The 18985-nt window shown below is 46.2% G+C and overlaps 1 protein-coding gene across 1 annotated transcript in view; it reads right to left on the bottom strand.

Annotated features, from left to right (window-relative positions):
- The window catches only part of GPAT3 (glycerol-3-phosphate acyltransferase 3), a 31415-nt gene extending 14313 nt beyond the window's left edge, over positions 1-17102 (bottom strand). Inside the window, exons 1-2 of the mRNA XM_090036986.1 lie at positions 16822-17102; positions 817-889 (exon numbers count right to left, since the gene is read on the bottom strand). Of these exons, the coding sequence (XP_089893112.1) occupies positions 817-889; positions 16822-16965 (217 nt within the window). The 5' untranslated portion in view covers positions 16966-17102. The remainder of the gene's footprint in view (positions 1-816; positions 890-16821) is intronic.
- Between the last annotated feature and the right edge of the window lie 1883 nt (positions 17103-18985).

Here is an 18985-nt window from a genome sequence, read left to right as displayed (position 1 = left end):
GGTTTTCCATAAAGCTGTCCACAGCATTTTAACAGTCAAACATTGCCTACTTCAATGTGCCACGACAAATGCAATCAATGTACTGGATAACTCACAGTGTGAGGATTTTGAAATTAGAGTAAAGGAAGAAGTATTGGGCAATTCTTTGGCTCTCCTGTGAAAGAAAACCAGGACAAGAAGTTCATCTGGCAAGGACTGAAGTAACACAGGGAAACAGTAAAAGCAATGATGCAAAGTTAGTACTCCAGCAGCCTAACGAACATGCTTTGTAGGCCTTGTAAAATATAGGCCTTTTAGACTTGAACTTTGTTTAACAGCTCATCACTGCAATTCTGGACTCTCCAGAAAATAAAATAAAAAGCCTGTATTGCAACAGGTTACACCTGAGCTAGTCTGTCTGTGCTTCCTATTCCCAAAACATACACTAGGACTTGTTCTTAGATCAGTCCTAAACTCCAGTTTCAAATCAATGCGCTGGCAGATTGCTTAGAACTCAGACCACCCCCTTAACCTAATGTAACCAATACTGGGTGGAAAGACTCCATCAATTCTTTATTACACAAGGCCATCTTAGATTCCAAGTATTTCTAAGCTTCTTAGACCAAGAGGACCACTTAAAGAGGTTATTCATCCTATGGTACAAGATACAAAAACCAATATGCAACAGCAGGGTAGCTTCTCCATCCCACTCCAAGGTACTGTACTTCCCAAGCAGTAGAAGCAGTTGGGCATGCTATTTTAAAATGATTTTTTTTTCCTCCTCCCCCTCCCCTTTTTGTCAGGAAATCCCTGATCCTTTCTCCATTCAGAACTTACCATTAGATGCAGAGTCCTTTAACATCCGTGCCTGCTGTTTTTTAACTCCTTTCTCAATCCGTCTTGTGGCCCACTATTCAAGAAAAAGGAAAAAAGCTTTAAGAGTAGGATTTACGATTGTAACATTCACACCTTATTTAAAAAGGGTTTTCTACGGAGAAGAGACTCTATAAGTTAAGCAGATGGTTTTCAAGGAATCTCTGCATTAGGTAGAAGAAACTGCCCCACCCGTACAGGACCTGAAAATATTTATTGTTGTTTAAAAAACAAACAAGATTGCCAATGAAACCCAGTGGAAAACCAGTAGTTCTAGACTCACTACCAACCTTCAGGGAACAAAACACCAGTTCACCTTCACAGGAATTTTCTAGATATGCATTTTGAAAGATCCTTACCAAGCCAAGCGTACTGGTCCTGCAATGTTGCTAGTTACCAAATTTATATTTCACCTAGCCACCAAGACCAGAATATTTCACAAGGCTAAGCTTCAAGTTTTTTAGGAATGTGTTATTGTGGCTATCCCTTGTGGCTAGGGGGATAAGCTGGAAAACATGACCCAATCTACACTGGATGCTCAGAAAAAAAGCTGCCCCATCCCAAAAGAAAACTAAAACCATGTACCTGCCGGACTTGGAGTGCTTGAGCTGGATACTGAATATGGAATAAACTGCAAGCCAGTCACCATTTTACAGGTAGGATGGAAGGACCTTCTGAGTCACTTGCATACCACAGTGTGGTCCATTAAGCTATCATAAACAGACTGTGCACTGCACTGACCCTTCCAGTCCCTTTACATTTAGGGAGTTTAAGGCTGCAGGATGATCCACAAGGAGCTAAGGACTGAAAGCAATGTTTGAAAACTGCCATCTTTAGACAAAACCAGTCCTCTATTATTTAAGGGAACTGTTTCAAAGCCTCAAGTTTATTAAACTCCATGCCTAGTAGTTGGCAGAGCTGGGCAAACTAGCAGTGCTTCAGTCAAGGGCATGATTCCCCCTTTCTTCCCTCAGGCAAAAAGAGGGGTTTTAGATTCAAACTCAGCAAAAACCAGATCTGCATTTTCTTCTCAAGCTGGAAGCTCCTTGGACCCTGCAGCTATAGTGAAATGCATGCTCAGCAGCTTCACTATTAATGAAACATCTCTGGCTCAGTGGACCAGCTTCTTCAAATTTCACTATTTTGTCAGAATATTTTCAATCAACTATTCCACTCCATTCCCTCTACTATGCATATCAGACCGCCAGAACCTCTCAGATGCTTAGACACGTTCCCCCAATTGCCAGTTTAAAGCATCTGTAAATTGGCAATGGATAAACTTAGTCTTATGCCAAAGACAACCTTCAGCTTCAATAGCTCTGCTCTCTTCCAAGGATTTACATCCTCAAAAATACAAGCCACATCTCCTCTCACCCTTCATTTTGTCAGCCAGCTACCTGTCATTCAATAGGTTTTCATTCCCCTAATCATCCCCACAGTCCTTCAAAAAGCATTTATTCAAAATCATGACATGGTATAACTAGAACTGTACAGTGTTCCAGAACAGGACACAACAGTGCCTCATGCAATATTACTAGTACAGGCATACCTCGGAGATATTGCGGGTTCGGTTCCAGACCACCGCAATAAAGCGAATATTGCAATAAAGCAAGTCACATGAATTTTTTGGTTTCCCAGTGCATATAAAAGTTATGTTTACACTATACTGTAGTCTATTAAGTGTGCAATAGCATTATGTCTAAAAAAACAATGTATATACCTTAATTAAAAAAATACTTTATTGCTAAAAAATGCTAACCATCATCTGAGCCTTCAGCGAGTCGTAATCTTTTTGCTGGTGGAGGGTCTTGCCTCGATGTTGATGGCTGCTGACTGATCAGGATGATGGTTGCTGAAGGTTGGGGTGGCTGTGGCAATTTCTTAAAATAAGACAACAGTGAAGTTTGCCGCATCAATTGACTCTTCCTTTCACAAAAGATTTCTCTGTAGCATGCGATGCTGTTTGATAGCATTTTACCCACAGTAGAACTTTCAAAATTGGAGTTTGAAATATTGCGAGAATTACCAAAATGCGACACAGAGACACGAAGTGAGTAAATGCTGTTGGAAAAATGGCGCTGATGGAAAAATGGTGCCGATAGACTTGCTCGACGCAGGGTTGCCACAAACCTTCAATTTGTAAAAAACGCAATATCTGCAAAGTGCAATAAAGCGAAGCGCAATAAAACAAGGTATGCCTGTACTTCCATACAGCTAAATACCAATACTTTACAGTGTCCCACCCAATTCTGGTGGGCAAGCTGAGGGACTGCGGGACTGACAAATGCACAGTCACATGGGTGGCAAACTGGCTTCAGGGGTGCACCCAGAGGGTGGTGGTAGATGGGTCAATGTCGTCCTGGAAGGGTGTGGGCAGTGGAGTCCCCCAGGGCTCGGTCCTTGGGCCGGTGCTGTTCAACATCTTCATTAGCGACCTCGACGAGGGTGTGGAGAGCACCCTGTTCAAGTTCACTGATGACACCAAGCTGTGGGGTAAAGTGAATACACCAACAGGCAGGGACGCCATCCAGGCAGACCTGGACAGGTTAGAGAAGTGGGCGGATCTGAACAGGATGCGGTTCAACAAGGGCAAGTGCAGGGTGCTGCACCTAGGGAGGGAGAACCAGCATTATGGCTATAGTTTAGGGGCTGCCCCTCTCGGCAGCACAGAGGAAGAGAGGGATCTTGGAGTCAGGATGAATATGAGTCACCAATGCGACAAAGCAATAGGCAGAGCCAACCGCACCCTGTCATGCATCAACAGGGGCATTACTAACAGGTCCAGAGAGGTCTTGCTCCCCCTCTACGCAGCGCTGGTCAGGCCACAGCTGGAGTACTGTGTCCAGTTCTGGGCGCCACACTTCAAGAGGGATGTGGAGAACCTGGAGAGGGTCCAGAGAAGGGCCACTCGTATGGCTGGGGGCCTCTGTGGCCAGCCCTATAAGGAGAGCCTGAGAGACCTGAATCTCTTCAGTCTCTGCAAGAGGAGACTGAGGGGGGGATCCTGTGGCTGCCTACAACCTTATCAGGGGCCAGCAGCAGGGACTCGGGGAAAGTCTGTTCACCAGGGCCCCCCTTGGAGTCACCAGGAACAATGGCCACAAGTTGAGGGAGGATAGGTTTAGGTTAGATATTAGGAAGAACCACTTCACTGTAAGGGTGGCCAGAGCCTGGAATAGGCTTCCCAGAGAGGTGGTGCTCTCACCTTCCCTGGAAATCTTCAAGAGGAGACTGGATAGGCACCTGGCTGGGGTCTTATGACCCCTCCCACCCCCAGTGCTCATTCCTGCCCATGGCAGGGAGTCAGACTCGATGATCTGTCTAGGTCCCTTCCAACTCATTGATTCTATGATTCACCTGCTGCAGTTATAGGCTTGCAGACACCCATTGTTGCCGCATCACACTAGCAACAGAGATTACAGTAACATCATGACATATTAATTTTTCTCTTGTAATTTCCTGTGCTTTGATGCAAAGTAAAGACATAAGAAGGGATCTAAGCATACTATTGAATAGAGGGCACCTACTTTGAACAAGAGTGAGCTTCTGTGCTGCAGACTCAAGGGCCAGATCCAGATATGCAGACACAGTTTTGGTGCTGCAAACATCTTTGCAGTGCCAGAAAGGACATGAGTTGCACATTAATCTGTGCACAGCACAGCTAATTTACAGCACTGGGGCAAAATTTGCTACCAGGTACCAAAAAAACAACCCTGAAATAAAAGCAGTGCAGAGCATGACAAAGTGGCATGCACCAAGACAAATTCAGAGACAGCAGAGCAAGCAGCCCATGGCTGTCAGCTCCCACATCTCCACCGGCTGCAGTGCCCCTGCACTGAGGCACCCTGTGTCGCAGCCAGCCACTCACAGGCTGGCTGAGGCACAGGGTGCCTTGAGATGAGGAAGCAGGCAGCAATGAGCTAGCTGCTCCCTTGTCTCCATATGCCTCAATGTGGGGCGCTGAGGCATGTAGGCCCCCTGTGCTGAAGCACACTGCGCCCCAGCCAGCCATAAAGCAGCTGGCTGGAATACAGTGTGCCTCAAGACAAGAGAACAGCCAGCCCAGGGCTGCCTGCTCCTCTGTCTCCATGTGCCTGAACGCAGGTGCTCTGCCACTCCATGTGTTGCAGGGGGTGGGGAGGGGCTGGCTGGGGCACAGGTTGCCTCAGTGCAGGGCTAGCTGGCAGGCAGCCTATGTGCTGAGGCACCTTGTGCCCTGGCAAGACAGGGAGCAGCATGTGGAGACAGAGCAGGCAACACAGGGCTGCCTACTCCCCAGTCTTCACATGCTACTGAGCTCAGGGCTACCTGCTTCCCCCACCTTGAGGCATGCTGCAACCCAGCCAGCCACTCTGACTAGGGCACAGGGAGCCTCAGAGCAGCAGATCCACAGCACACAGATAGGGGAGCAGGCAGCCCTGGGCTTAGGTTGAAGGGACACAGCACTGAGGCACACAGAGACAAGGGAGCAGCCAGCCCAGGCCTTCTTACTCCACTGTCTCCAGGCACCCTGAGCCCTAGGCAGGGCACAAAATGCCACAGTGCAGGGCCTCCACAGTATGCAGAGACAAAGAAGCAGACAGGCCAGGGCTGCCTGCTCTCCCCATCTCCACATGCCATTCCCCAACTCGCCAAGTAGCCAGGTGCCTTAGTGCAGGAGCTGCCTGCCGGCTCTGTGCCCCAGCCAGACTTCTCCAAAGCACATGGAGCAAGACAATGTGTCACAATGCAAAGAGAATGGGCAGCAGCATGCATTGTGGCACATACGCCCCTGCTTATATGGACGTGACCATACAGTCCAATCAGCCTCTCCAACAGCCACTCAGAAATACTCTGTGGCAAGTGGATAACAGCGAGAGGAACAGATGTTTGTGTTCTTGGAAAGGGGGAAGATAGTAAATGCAAGCGATCTACCTTACCTACTTCTTTCCAGAGTTCCATTTCCTCAGTGAGGATTCGTTCTTTTGTACCTTCCCACTTTCTAAGGGTAAAATCCAGAGATTTCAGAACACCCACCTACTGCACAAAGCTTAAATTATTGTAACACTCCAAGGCACAGTGTTAGTGGTGTGTAGCATTCCTGAACTTAGTGATCCAAAAATCAGACAGCCAATAAAGCGCAAGTGTAGTTACCATCTTGGCTCTGCACAGTTTCCAATTCAAAGTGCTGTGTCCCCTCAACCTAAGCTCATCTGCAGGTTATAAAGATTTCAGGAAATCATCAGGCCTACAAAAGACCTCAAGTGATAAAATAATCCACATCATAAATACATTTTAATGATTATTCACTGTAAGAAAAAGGTTCTTTTCTACTTCTAGCTTTAGTTTCTACGTACTGGTTATTTTGTGCCTTAGCCTGCAAAGGTAAAGGGTATTCTGTAAGAAACTGACCTAAACCAGTACTGCAAGGCAGAGGCTCACCTATATAAAGCTGAGCATTTTAGAATTCTAGCCCTGAAACACCTTGGCTGTGAGTGATTACTGAACATCACACAGTAGGTCACACACACAAAAGAGAGAGCACTTAGCTACCTGCAAAACAGAGGTGCCAGGGAAAAAAGACAAAAGGCAGCTTTATTTGACAGTAGCTGATTTTAAAGTACTGGACATTTAAGAATTAAGTCACCTTCCTCTGTCTAAGAGAACAGAAAAGTTTGTTATAGAAGCTTGGAGTACTGCAATCCATATAAAAAACAAGCCAATGAGGAATATTTAAATAGATGACATAGGTTATTCAGATTCTGTCTTTTTTCAGTCAGTACAGCAAGCAAGTCCTGTCATTTCATGGAACCAAACTAGCCTTGCAAAAAGCCAATTGCGATCAGGATCTGAGATAACACTGTGCAGGCCAGTAGGAGGTGCTCCTGCGCTGAGCCACCCACCTCATTGCACCCAACCACCTTTCAGGCTCTGAGTGCCCCCCGGCGGTGCCTCATGTCTGACCGACCCCCTTCCTGGAGCACATCCCCTAGCCTGGGGGTACTGTTGCCACCACCCAGGGACAGGCTTGATCCTGACACTGTGTGCCCTGGGAAATACAGGCCTAGTAGCCCTAAAGGGTACTTGACTCACTTCAAGAACTTGGGGTGCTTCCCTCAGTCGAAAGTCCAAGTAGTAGTCTCCCTGATTCAGCTGAACCAAGGGGACCCCAAGGCATAATCCAGACCCACTCCCAATAAGTCTCCCACACTAGATACAAAGGAGAATTTTATTGGTTATAAAGGAGTAGGGTTGGAATGTGGTACAGAGTTGAGTACTATAGATAAATCCCATAGAGCAAACAGGGTGGCTGGGGTAGCTTTGATTACGCATCTGAGTTACCGCAAATTATATATCTAGTTAGATCTCAGCTAGCTTACTCACAAGTACCATCCAGAAGCAAGCAGAGATTCCCTCTGGAGGCAGGCAGTTCAGTGATCGTGGGTTTCCAGAGATACCAAGTTTCAGATGGTCCAGCTCTTCTCTGAGTTTTCATCATGGCTACTCCCCCTCCTCCTGGGCAGTCCTTAACTTATATAGCCCTTATGACCTCATTTACCTGGTCCAATGAAGGGCAGCACCTGTTGGCTGCCAGCCAACCAATTTGAAATGCATCACTGGCTGCTGGGCAGACTGGCATAGCTCAAAATAGGAAGCCCAAGCCCCTCACCCAGGTATGTGATGCCAGTCACACAGGCAGAGGGAGCAGGTTTCTCCCCTCCCTCAGGAACATATCCAACTCAGGTTACAACTCAGGGTTACCTCAAGAGCCCACAGGATGCCCGCCCTTTGCAGTGACCATGTTAACCAAATTGTCACATAGAGTTTTTTGGGGAGAACATACCAATCCCACGGAAAGGGTGTAATATGGAAGATCCAGAATTAACCCTTTGAAGTAGCTGTAAAACACCATGCAGGAAAAGTCATGGAGTCCAAGCTGAAATTATGGGATGCCTGTACATGAGTACAAAGGCTGCTCTGATGCTCTGACATGCTGTAATTGCAGTGCAGACTCAATCGAGTCTGCTGGAGCATGGTAATTACTGTACTCCAACCAGCCTCGTGTATCAGTGTCCCCATACTTCAGAATGCCAATAGGGGTGCTTTAACTAAAGCTCATTAAACAAGCTTTAGTTCAAGTGCCCCCGTCACCATTCTGAAGTGCAGGGACACTGATGCACAAGATGCTGTGGCACTTTAATTAAAGCAGTTCTCAGAGCCACTCTAAAGTGCTGCCCGCCACCCCGCCTCCAGAGCACATGTAAAAGTGCCCACAGTGTGTGGACAGTGCTCCAACACTGCAACCATGATAGAGAATTCAAAATCCTACAAGAGGGCCAAAACCAAAAGGCATGCAGGGCTCAAAGCTAGGGCCCACAAAATTACCCTGAAATTGCAAGTACAGTGTCAGAACACCATAAGCTAAGACAGTACCCAGAATCTGGAAAGATATGCAAGAACTGTAACGTTTGCATAACTTTGTAGCTACCAGCCAAGAAAGCACAAAACAACAGCATTGCCCATAGGAATTCATAAGAGCCACAGACAGTGGTTGCAAGAGAAGGCAGACTACAGCCTGACAGTAAGGGAGACATTTTGTTAGTACTAGCCAAAGCTAGTGCACAAGTCAATGCTGCTTTTTGGACAATAAAGCCACAGGTAGCAAATGGTAACAGAACAAAAATCAAAACTTAGTGGCACACTTATTCCACTAAGGGAGAGTGTAAAGTAATGTAGGGACAAGAACAACTGGCAGAGAGAGAGAGGTCATTTACAAAACAGTACTGGGGAAAGTACCCCTTATTAAAAATGTGTTAAGCCCCTGGTTTTAAATAAGGTGATGCACAGCACGAAGCCCAGTGAGGAAGCGTCCAAGGATCCCCTTACGAGTAGGGGTGCACCAATAGAGATTTTCTTGGCCGATACAGACAATCAATTATTCACCAGGCATATTGGCCAATACTGAGCTCATAACTGATTTACAGGAGCACGGGCAGGCAGTGTGGAGAGCAGTGCCCTGCAGGAAAGTCTGAGGAAGGGAAGGAGTGGGGGGAGGGAAGGGGCATGGGGCAGCAGATTGAGGCCCCCACAGGGAAGAAAGAAGTGGAGCAGGGACTGGAGGCACTGCCCAGCCTGGGCAGTGAATAGGAAGCTGGAGCCAAGGTGGGGAGCAAGACAGAGTGACAGGCGGCTCATCCAAGGGATCAGTGTCCCAGCATTTAAAAATGGTGGCAGCAGTGCTTGAACTAGAATTTATCTAATGAGCTTTAGTTCAAGCACTACCACCACCATTTTAAAGCGTGGGGACACATCTAGGAGTGGAACACAGCAGGGTGAGGATGGAGATTGGCTGCCCACTATGGACTCAGGGCTCTCTGCCCTGCTGCCTTTTCCCTGGGAGCTGTGCACTGGCCATAGGAAAAGCCCTCCAAATACAGAAGGTAACTGGAAGACCCCAACCACCCTATAGGTGGCCACCATGTATATATGACAATAAAGAATTTTGAAATGATCATGGATATTTCTTTGAAGACTGGGCTGATGTTTGCGGCAAGGAGGTTAGGAATTAAAAAAGGAATTAGGACGGGGGACAGAAACATGTCATTATATCACTATACTTCGAACACTACAAATGTAGTTCTAGTCCCCCCACTCCAAAAATTACAGAAAGGGCAACAAGGATGACCAGAGGCATGGAGAGACTTCCATATGAGGAAACACTAAATAGGCTAAAACTTCACAGCTGAAAAAAAGGCCAACTGGGGGAATAGTAGGTCTAGAGAGGCCTACACAAATCATGAATGGTGTAGACAAAAGTAAAGAGGGATTCACTACTTGGCATTTTTCACAATACTACAACTAGGGAATAAACCATTACATTATTAGGTAGCAGATTTCAAACAAACAAAGAAATCTTATTTTTTCATACAACATATAATTAACTTGTGGAATTCATCACCATAACCACTTGATGGTATAATCAGGTTTAAATGCATGCAGGACTGGTCCACCAGTGGGCATCAAACACGACCATTTAAAGGCTGCAACCTCTCAATACTGGAAGATAGAGGGGGAGAGAGGGAAGGGACAAATCACTCTGGATAGGTCCTGCTTATATATCCTTACCCTTTCCATCAAATCAATGACAGCTTTCCTCTACACCCAAGTAGAGATATGTTGTAAGGACAACTCCTCTGGGGAAAGTCAGTAGAAGAGCACAACGAGAAGTTTCAAACAACTTTAGAAGGGAAAAAAAAAGTTTGAGCTAAAGCAAATGTAAGGTTTTACTTCAGTAACATGAACAGGGAGATGGCATCAGCTTAACTTTGATCAATATGCCTGTCCCAACATACCAGGATTAAGCATGACTGAGTCCTTGGAATGGTGAACCATTTAGGTACCTAATCTACCTGTTCCAGTGTACAGCTAAATAATGGTCATGGAATGCAACTCTAAGTGTCCAAGAAACTGAGGGAGTCAAAACAGCCCTAGACTTAAGCTACTATGACAATAACAGCGAAATTGGAATTTCCTACAGGTATATCTAACAAAGCTCTGCCACAGTACTCTTACAGCAAAAAATTATGGAAATAAGACTTATACCTCCTGGCTGTTGAGAGATGAATATCAGTACAAATCAAGAGGGAAGTCTGGCCTGAGTCACAGGGAAGCATTTTTATATCTATTTTGGGGGACTCCTGTAGGTGAAGCTTACCGTAAGCCACTGACCACTAGCCCTCTTTTAGCCATAGCCAACACCTCTAGCCCCAGCTCTGAGAATACCAAGGCTGAACTTTTGACAAACCTTCTAGAGAAGGTCATAAGCCACCAAGTCTCTTCCAAGTTTGTTCATTTTGCAATATATACATACATCCATAGATAAAGAGCAATAAAGCAAAGCCCAGACACCAGTTAGGTCAACCAATCTGTTAAAAGCCTTCTTCAGTGCAAGATGAAGAAGTGTAGACTGTCTGTCAGAGCTACTGCAGAATAAAACCCTACAGAAAGAAGTTCATACTCTCTGCCTAGGGTGGCCTGACAGCATACTCCCAACCCCATCACCAATGAAAGGGAGATTGCTCAACAGTAGGCAAGATTTTGGTTGGGGACCCTACTGTAGAAATGTTGTAAGGTGTGAGAAAGAAGAGTGAAAAGAGCCACACGAGGGACATTCAGGAACTGACAAATCCAAGGGCCAAATGCTTTAAGCTAGCCTCAACTGGATGTTAGAGGAGCTGTAGAGACCTGGAACACAGAGGCCAAATCAAGCAAGAAAGGCCATTTTTCTCCAAAACCCAGAAGGAAGGAAGGTAGCAAGCACCAACTCATCAACAGGATCTCAGATACAGAACCACCACAGCAAGACACCCGGCAGAATCATCACTGCCAACAGGAGACTTGCAAGTCCACAAAACACCACAGAGCAGACTTGCTTAGCAGTGTTAGGAGGCTCTTTAAAATTCATTTGAAATTCAGCAGTAGGTTAATTGTTACTTATTTTTAGCTGGGAAAGGACACACCTTTAAGAGCCAGCAGCATAAGCCATTTGGAACTGGTTATGCCAAGACTCATGTTACATAATGTCAGTAAAATCAGAACAAGAGGAACAGTGAATACAGCAGATTTCAGGGCCAAGGAATATGACAAGATTTATGACTGCACCCTCCATGAGGAATTTTTCCTATACAGATATACCCAAACCCCTTACGTAGCTTAAGAGAAGTTTCAGTAGATTTGAGCTTTGTTATTCTCTTGCTGCAAATCAGGTTTGTTGAAAAGTTTGTGTTGGTTTTTTGCTCTTTTCCAAGCTCTTCCTCACCTCAACATCATTTTTAAAAAATGTTAATAACAGAACTGCTCAGCACCTGTTTTGCCACTACTATCCAGCAACAATCCTGCCCTTACTTTATGTAATACTGTCCTGCTTTTACAGAAGACTGTCTTCATTGTCGCAGTCTTCCCAGACAGGCAGCTGGTTCTATCTCACATTCAGCTGGTTCTACCCTCCTGACCCCAAAGACTTTGTGAGTCATCACTCTGAGCGCACAAAACACAACCCACATCCTTTGTTCCTAGCTACACCCACCTTGCATTTTTAGTACAGTTAACAAATATCAGTTTTACAGGACAAGGGCAGGTTCACTTGAATGTTCACACACTTTTCAGCCTGATCTTTGTTATCTGCAAATCTTACCAATAACTGTTCAGTTTTCAGCTGGCTCACTGATCAAAATATTGGATAGCACAGGCCAAGAAAAGCTAGAAACCCGCCTTCTGGCTTATGATTTTGTTTCATTACCTGATTCTGAGTCCGATTTCAAAATTATTATTGGACAACAACAACACTAGCTGTGTGGTTTCCAGTCATGCATCTGTAGAACATTTAAGTACATTGTATCAGTCACCTTGTCAATTTAGCGCAAGATCTTAAAAAAAGGGATCAAATTTATCAAGACTAGTTTTCTATGCTGACTGACATAGCTTATGCTGCCAGCCATTTGAATTTGTGCTGACTGACCAGAAGCCTGGCGCTGGGAGTGCAATTTTGCCTTGCATTGATATCAATTAGTTAACAATACCCTGATTGTCCTATTTTCCATCTCCTCCCCTTTTTACATGCATATTTAACAAGTATTTACATTTCAGTTCCTCCCTTCTATCCTCTATGCTTCCCCCTGAATTTCAGAGTTTCTTCCCATACTTTCCTCAGACAAGCACACTACCCTACTTCAGACTCCCCTAGTTAGATTATGGCCTCACGTGGCCCACACTACAAAAAGGTAGCCAGACAGCTGAACATGCATGGTTTCCAAAAGCTAAACAGTGAAGACAGCAAGGCATTTACCTTCACAAGGGGCAATCTAGTGACATTTTACTCAGATAAAAGTAACCACGTCAAATGTAGGGCATTTCAAAGCTAAGCTGAGCAGCTACTCCCACCGAGGCTGCCTCAGCATCACAAGATAAAGCAAGGCAATAAAATGCTAACAAAGCCAGCCTCCTGGGCTAAGTACACAGTCAAAAAACCCCAGGCAGAATCAAGTCAATCTACACAGCTCTCTAAACCACATAAACTGGACCATTAACAAGCATAATACACATTCACTCATCAATTGGCTATGGCAGGTAGATGCCTGCACTGGCCAAGGCCAGAAAGCAGGGGGCACTCGCATATGCCTCCCAGCTTACCAAGCTGCAAACATCCCTGCCCTGCCTCCTTGCCAACTCCCCGACCTCTCAGCTGCAGGGGTGGGATGGGGACAGGGCGGAGGTGGGAGAATAGACCTTGCTCTGGTCCCCCAACTATGGTCTGCAGTGTGGGGGTGCTGGGGCATTCATAGGCTGATGGAGCTATGCTGCAGGGGGAAACCCCCCACCTTGGGGCCTTTTCCCGCCTCACCTACTGTAGGTGACCCTGGCTAGGGGGGCCAGAGCTGGGGTTCTCCCCTCCCACCAAACACCACCCCATGGCTACCAAGCAGGGGGGTGGCGAGAGGGAGGGGCTGGGGCATTCATAGACCTAGAGACCCATGCTGTGGAAGGGACGGACGTTACCAAGTAAGTACTCATCTACTTAGTGGGGGATCAGGCTGATGAAATTCTGATGTCACGAACTCTTACAAATGCAGAGAAAAAGCCATGTGCTGATGTGGTAGAGGCACTAACTGAACATTTTTGGGCAAAAGAAATGCGATTCATGAGTGAGCTAGATTCAGGTCTCCCTAAACAAGATCCTTCTGAACCTATGAACAGCTTTATTACATCTTTGCATACATTGGCTGAATTTTTCCAATATGGGGAGCTCAAGGAAAAACTAATTAGGAACTGTTTAGTTGCAGGTCTTCACAATGAAGAGCTCTCACAAAGACTACAGTTGGATTTAACACTCCAGAAGGCTGTCACACAAGCCGGCCAGAGTTAGTTAGGCAGCAACAAAGGGAAATCAGAAGCAATTCCAAGCCCCATCAGGTATCAGCTAATATGGATGCAACACACATTGTCAAGAAACTACAACCAAAAATAAATAGAATTGGCATCCACAACAAGTGAAAGAGAGTGGTCTCACTGGCATCCACAGCAACAATCAAGTGGAAAAGGGGGCCAATACCATCGATGTGGTAAAATCCCTTGACATAGCTATGCTGTGCGTCCTGTTAAAGAAGAGATAATGTTGACAATGTAAAAAGAAAGGTCACTATGCTATATTTTGCTGCTCAACCACAGGAGTCCCTGAAGTCACAGAACAGGAGCATTGTGCTGTGTTATTAAAAGAACTTACAGAGTCTTTGTCACACCCAGGAGTCTGGATGACAGAAACAGAGCTCAATGGACAATCAAATCCATCAGGGATTTAGTCATGTTCCACAACAGAGTACGGATACCTTCCACTCTGTGCCAGAAAATCCTGGAGAAGATTCATAAAGCTCATCAGGGTACTAGAAGAAGTCAAGCCAGGGCTCATCAGACAGTTTGGTGATCGTCCATCAGTGATGATGATATACAGAACTGGGTAGTTAGTTGTAAGGTTTGTGCTCAACACTGACCAGACCCGAGCCATGTTTTATGACTGAATTACCAGATTATCCATGACAGATGGTGGGTGCCAACTTACTGACCTGGGAGGGTTCTATTTACCTTGTTGTTATCAACTATTATTCCAGTTACTTGGAGATGGCAGTTACAGACCACAACAGAGAGGGTTATAATGGTGTTGAAGAGTATATGTGCATGCCATGGCATGTTTTAAGACCAGATAATGGTCCACAATTTTCTGGAGCTGCATTTAAGCAGTTTGCAGCCCAGTATGACTTCAGCATATCACCAGCAGTCTGCATTTACCACATAGCAATGGGGAAGGAGAATGTGCAGTGCAGACAATGAAGAATTTGCTCCAGAAGAATAAAGATCTCTATAAGGTTCTCCTAATACACCGTTCAATACCATCAGAGCATGGATGGAGTCCAGCTGAGTTGCTTCCGAGTCGCTGACTCCATATCAGCCTACCAACTATGACAGGTGGTTCCAAAACTTGTTGATGCACAGGAATTTGATGAGAAAGACAGAATGGAATTCAGTTTAACTGTCCTTTATAACACCAGGCATGCCTCAAGAAATGTCCCTGCTCCTTCCCCATATCAGGAAAGCTTGGATTCCAGATGCAGGAGTACAAAGCACTGTCCTGGCTAGGGCGGACAGCCCTTGTTCATACTGGGTGGAGACACCTAAAGGTCTTCCCCGTAGGAATCGAGAGAATCTCCTTCATATTACACCTGTTTACTACATTAGGTCAGGATGTGCGTCAGTTCCACCAAACAGACTAGATTTGTGAACTTAACTGCTTGAAGTGAAAAGGCTTATTGATGTTTCTGATTTGATTATTCTATTTTTGTAGGGAAGCGAGTGGTAAAGACTCACAGGAGTGATATGCTTGCAACCTCTCCACTCAAGATGATTTTGCAGTTCTTTGAAAATCCTTCAGGTTTCTCGTAAGAAAGGGGGATGTAAGCCTTTCCTGAGGGCTGACACAATTATGTCAACAGGAAGTTGTCAGCCATCCTTCTGCGTGGTTTAGCAGTTGCAATAAAGTCCTTTTGAGAGCAAGAAGTCTCCCTGCCTTTTCCTGAGCAATGAGATAGCACAGGGGCAGGGGTCCATTAGTCCCTCACTTGCCCCCATGCCATGGCCCGCAGGGCTAGGGAGGCTGCCTGACCTCTATGACAGGAGGCGTGGGGCCACTGGCTGGGCTGGAGGCTAGCTGGCCTGGGAGATGGGGGCCTCTAAGCTGCACGGCATGCGCAACAGCACAGGTGTGCCTGGCAGTGCGGCATGAATGTGCCTACATAGCTGCGCACACCACAGAGCTTAGAGGGAATGCTGGATGGGGGTTTGCAGGGGGCTGCAATGTATCCTGGGATGCCAGGGGACTGAGATCTAACCTGTGTTTGGAGGGGATCTAGGACACGAGTCTGATAACCAGCGTAACCTAAATCAGTTAATTCTGATACTACATCCATCCATCTCAAACCAGTTTCAGTCATTTTTATACCAGTCTACCTGCACTGAACTTCTGTTGTGTAACACGTTTGAACCAACTTCCAATCACTTATACCAGCTCATGTATAACGCTGTCCCTAGGCCAGAAGTAGCTCCCCAAAGCACCAAAACTGGATCACCTCTGAACCTAGATAGAGTGCAGTGTTGGCCTATTATGTCAGCTCAAATAAACTGGGGAGCATACTACTTCAGAACTGTATTCTGTTGGGGGTGTGGGAGCTAGCCTGATGTTTATCTACCTCAGTGGTATCCAACCTTTTAAAGCAGGACGTCACCTTTAGCATTTAAAACCAATCCAAGATCTATCGTTCACAGCTACCACCACCTCCTCCCAGCAGGTAAGTCTGCAGGGAAGGAGGTGGGGGGGGGGCAGATTGAGGCAGATGGAGAAAAAATGATATGGGGGCACTCCCCCCCCACAGCTAAGTCCCACCTGGCCAGGACCCCACTCAACTTACCCCTGCTCCTGCCTCTGTAGCACCATGGGGGCCTCAGTCTAGTCCCCACCCCTTCTCTCCCCTCTCCTCCCCCACGGACTGATCTGCTGGGTTGGGGTGCCTGCATGCAGGCACTCAGCCCCGCACCCCAGCCTCAGATCAACTCCAAGAGGCTCCGAGATCTACTGGTGGATTGAGATCCATTGTTGATGACCACTAATCTAACTACTGCAGCCAGAGGCATAACATAGGCACACACCCATGTACACCTTAGGCCCGTATCCTCTGAGCCTGCAAGATGGGGGGGAAGGTTCAAACACCTGGAAGGTGGAGAGGATGTGGCCGGGGGGAGGGGTCGACCAGCTGGGACAGGACTGAAGCGGGGGTGCAGGTTCAAACAGCTGACGGGAGGGAATATTCCAACAGCTGGGGAGGGGAGTCAGGGGTGTTTCCAATCCCAGGTGACTGGGGAGGCCGGCCGGGGTGGCTGCCCACTCACCTCCAGGGTCTTGACCAGGACGGTCATGTAGAGCTCGGAGATGCCCAGCGACAGGCCGACGACGGAGGGCAGCAGGATAAGGCCGAGCACCAGGGCGAACCACACGGACAGTGCCGCGGCCACAGCCGCGCCCCACGCCTCCATGGCCCGGCTCTACGACTGCTTCCAAGGGCGGCGGCTCGGCTCGGCGTGGGCGGGGGGAGGAGGAGCGACCTGCTGGCGGCTGAGCGCTGCCCCGCCCCACCCCCTTGGCCAGCCAGGCCCGGCCCGGCCCACATGTGCGCAGCTGCGTGGTGCCCTTTCAGCCCTGCCTGAGGCCGGCAGCAGGTCACGGGTCTTGGCTTCCTGGTTTGGGGGACGTGTAGTTAGTCGTCACGGCGTCTGCTGAAGCGAGCTTCAGCTCACAAAGGTTGTGATTACACGCACACACGTGCTATAGGGAGATGCATGCACAGATGTGCTATAGACAGAGGTAGGTGTATGTTTGTGAATCTACCTACCTACGGCCGGTGTGTATGCAATTAAGTGTGGAGGGGGTGGAGACAGCGCTCTCCTGAGGTTCCTGCTCCAAACAGGAAGAATCTACTTGCACTGTACAGTGATCATTAGTGTGCACTTAATGCACAGGAAAGTTTTGATGGTTATCAAGATTTTGAACGGCCACATCCTTTTCTGCCCTTTGTCTTCCTAATTTCCAGCTAGGCAAGGTTCTTTGAGTAGATTCAATATCTTTATTAGACCAAATGAGTACTTGGAAAAAAGTTCTTATCAAGCTGTTGGGCACAGTCACCCTTCCTCAGGCATAGGAAGTCTCTGCTGTTCTGAAACCCCAAGGAATGAGAAATGCTAAAAGTGTGGCAAGATGTCAGTGAGACTGTAAATAGGTCCTTTGTCACAGACAGCCTCTTTTCTACCTTGAAAATCTACTGCTGTACTCACCTTTGGCTTTTTCCCCCCTCATTCTCCTCCCCACTTCCCTATTCTACCTGTTTTGTTTTCCTAATTCCCACCTATTTACATTCTCACTGACATCCTGTCACCCTTTTAGCTTCTCTCATTCCTTGGCGTCTCAGAACAGCGGAGACTTCCTATGCCTGAAGAAGGGCATTTGTGCCTGAAAGCCTCCAAAAAACCTTTTTTCCAGCCACTCAGTTGGTCCAATAAAAGATATCACATCTATCCAAAGAACGTTGTCTGACAAATGCACACCCTTCAAACACTGAGCATGACCATCAATTAAAAAGCAACAAAGAAATCAAACAAAAATTGTAGGGTACACTTAATACTCAAATTGGTAAGACCCAATTGACGTCCCCTATTGAAGGGGAGCTGCCAACCCTCCCCTTTTTATAGTTTAAACCGTGATATTATCTAATAATACTTTCAAAGGCAGAACAACCTCCTTTTAATAAACCCCTATGGAATCAAGAGAAGAGTTCATGAAAAAGAGTTTATTTGTTATAATAGGGATAGTTAATTTGCTGTATCAGAAACACTGTAATGTGGTGGAGTGGGGAAGAGAGAGTTTCCGTCCGCTGAAGTTGTTGAAAGCTGACATTTGTTCCAAACAAGGTTTCTTAGCAGGAGATTATACTATACTTACTCTGCAACTGTTAAGATAGGAACAAACATATACATTTTGCAAAAGAGCACAGCCTTCCCTCATACTTTTTATTTATCTAGTTAACTCAGCAGATTAAGTATTCAACTGTTAATAGTTTTAAATTTCAAAGATTAATTAGCAGAATAGTGTATTAGTCTCTACTGGAGCCAGGGTTTGACAGTCAAACAGACCACACAAAACATTTAGCCACAAAGAGTTAGCATGTTTATATTTCCTGCAATTAAGCAAGGAATGGTGGTCTTTGAAAATAACTGCTAACATTTACATGCCATAATTCTCATAGCAGAAAGGTAGTTTTACCATAAACTTTGTATTACTCCAACCCCACAACCAGCTTTAGTTTTCTTTGGGATACTAATTCTCCCCTTACATTTGCTATTAGGAGAATAAAAAATTACGATAATAACATAATATATACACATTTGTGTATGATGCCTATGAATATAATAATTCTGAATACTATTTGGCATTTCTACAGAAAAATTTTGCAAAGGCACTTTATGACAATAAAAAAGGTAACGTGATCTTCAGTTTAGGTAG

The sequence above is a fragment of the Crocodylus siamensis genome, chromosome 2 (assembly GCF_052110815.1).
Source record: "Crocodylus siamensis isolate JL-2025a chromosome 2, ASM5211081v1, whole genome shotgun sequence".
NCBI lineage: Eukaryota > Metazoa > Chordata > Crocodylia > Crocodylidae > Crocodylus > Crocodylus siamensis.
Note: the sequence above shows the minus strand (reverse complement) of the source record. Positions and strands in the feature narration are given on the sequence as shown.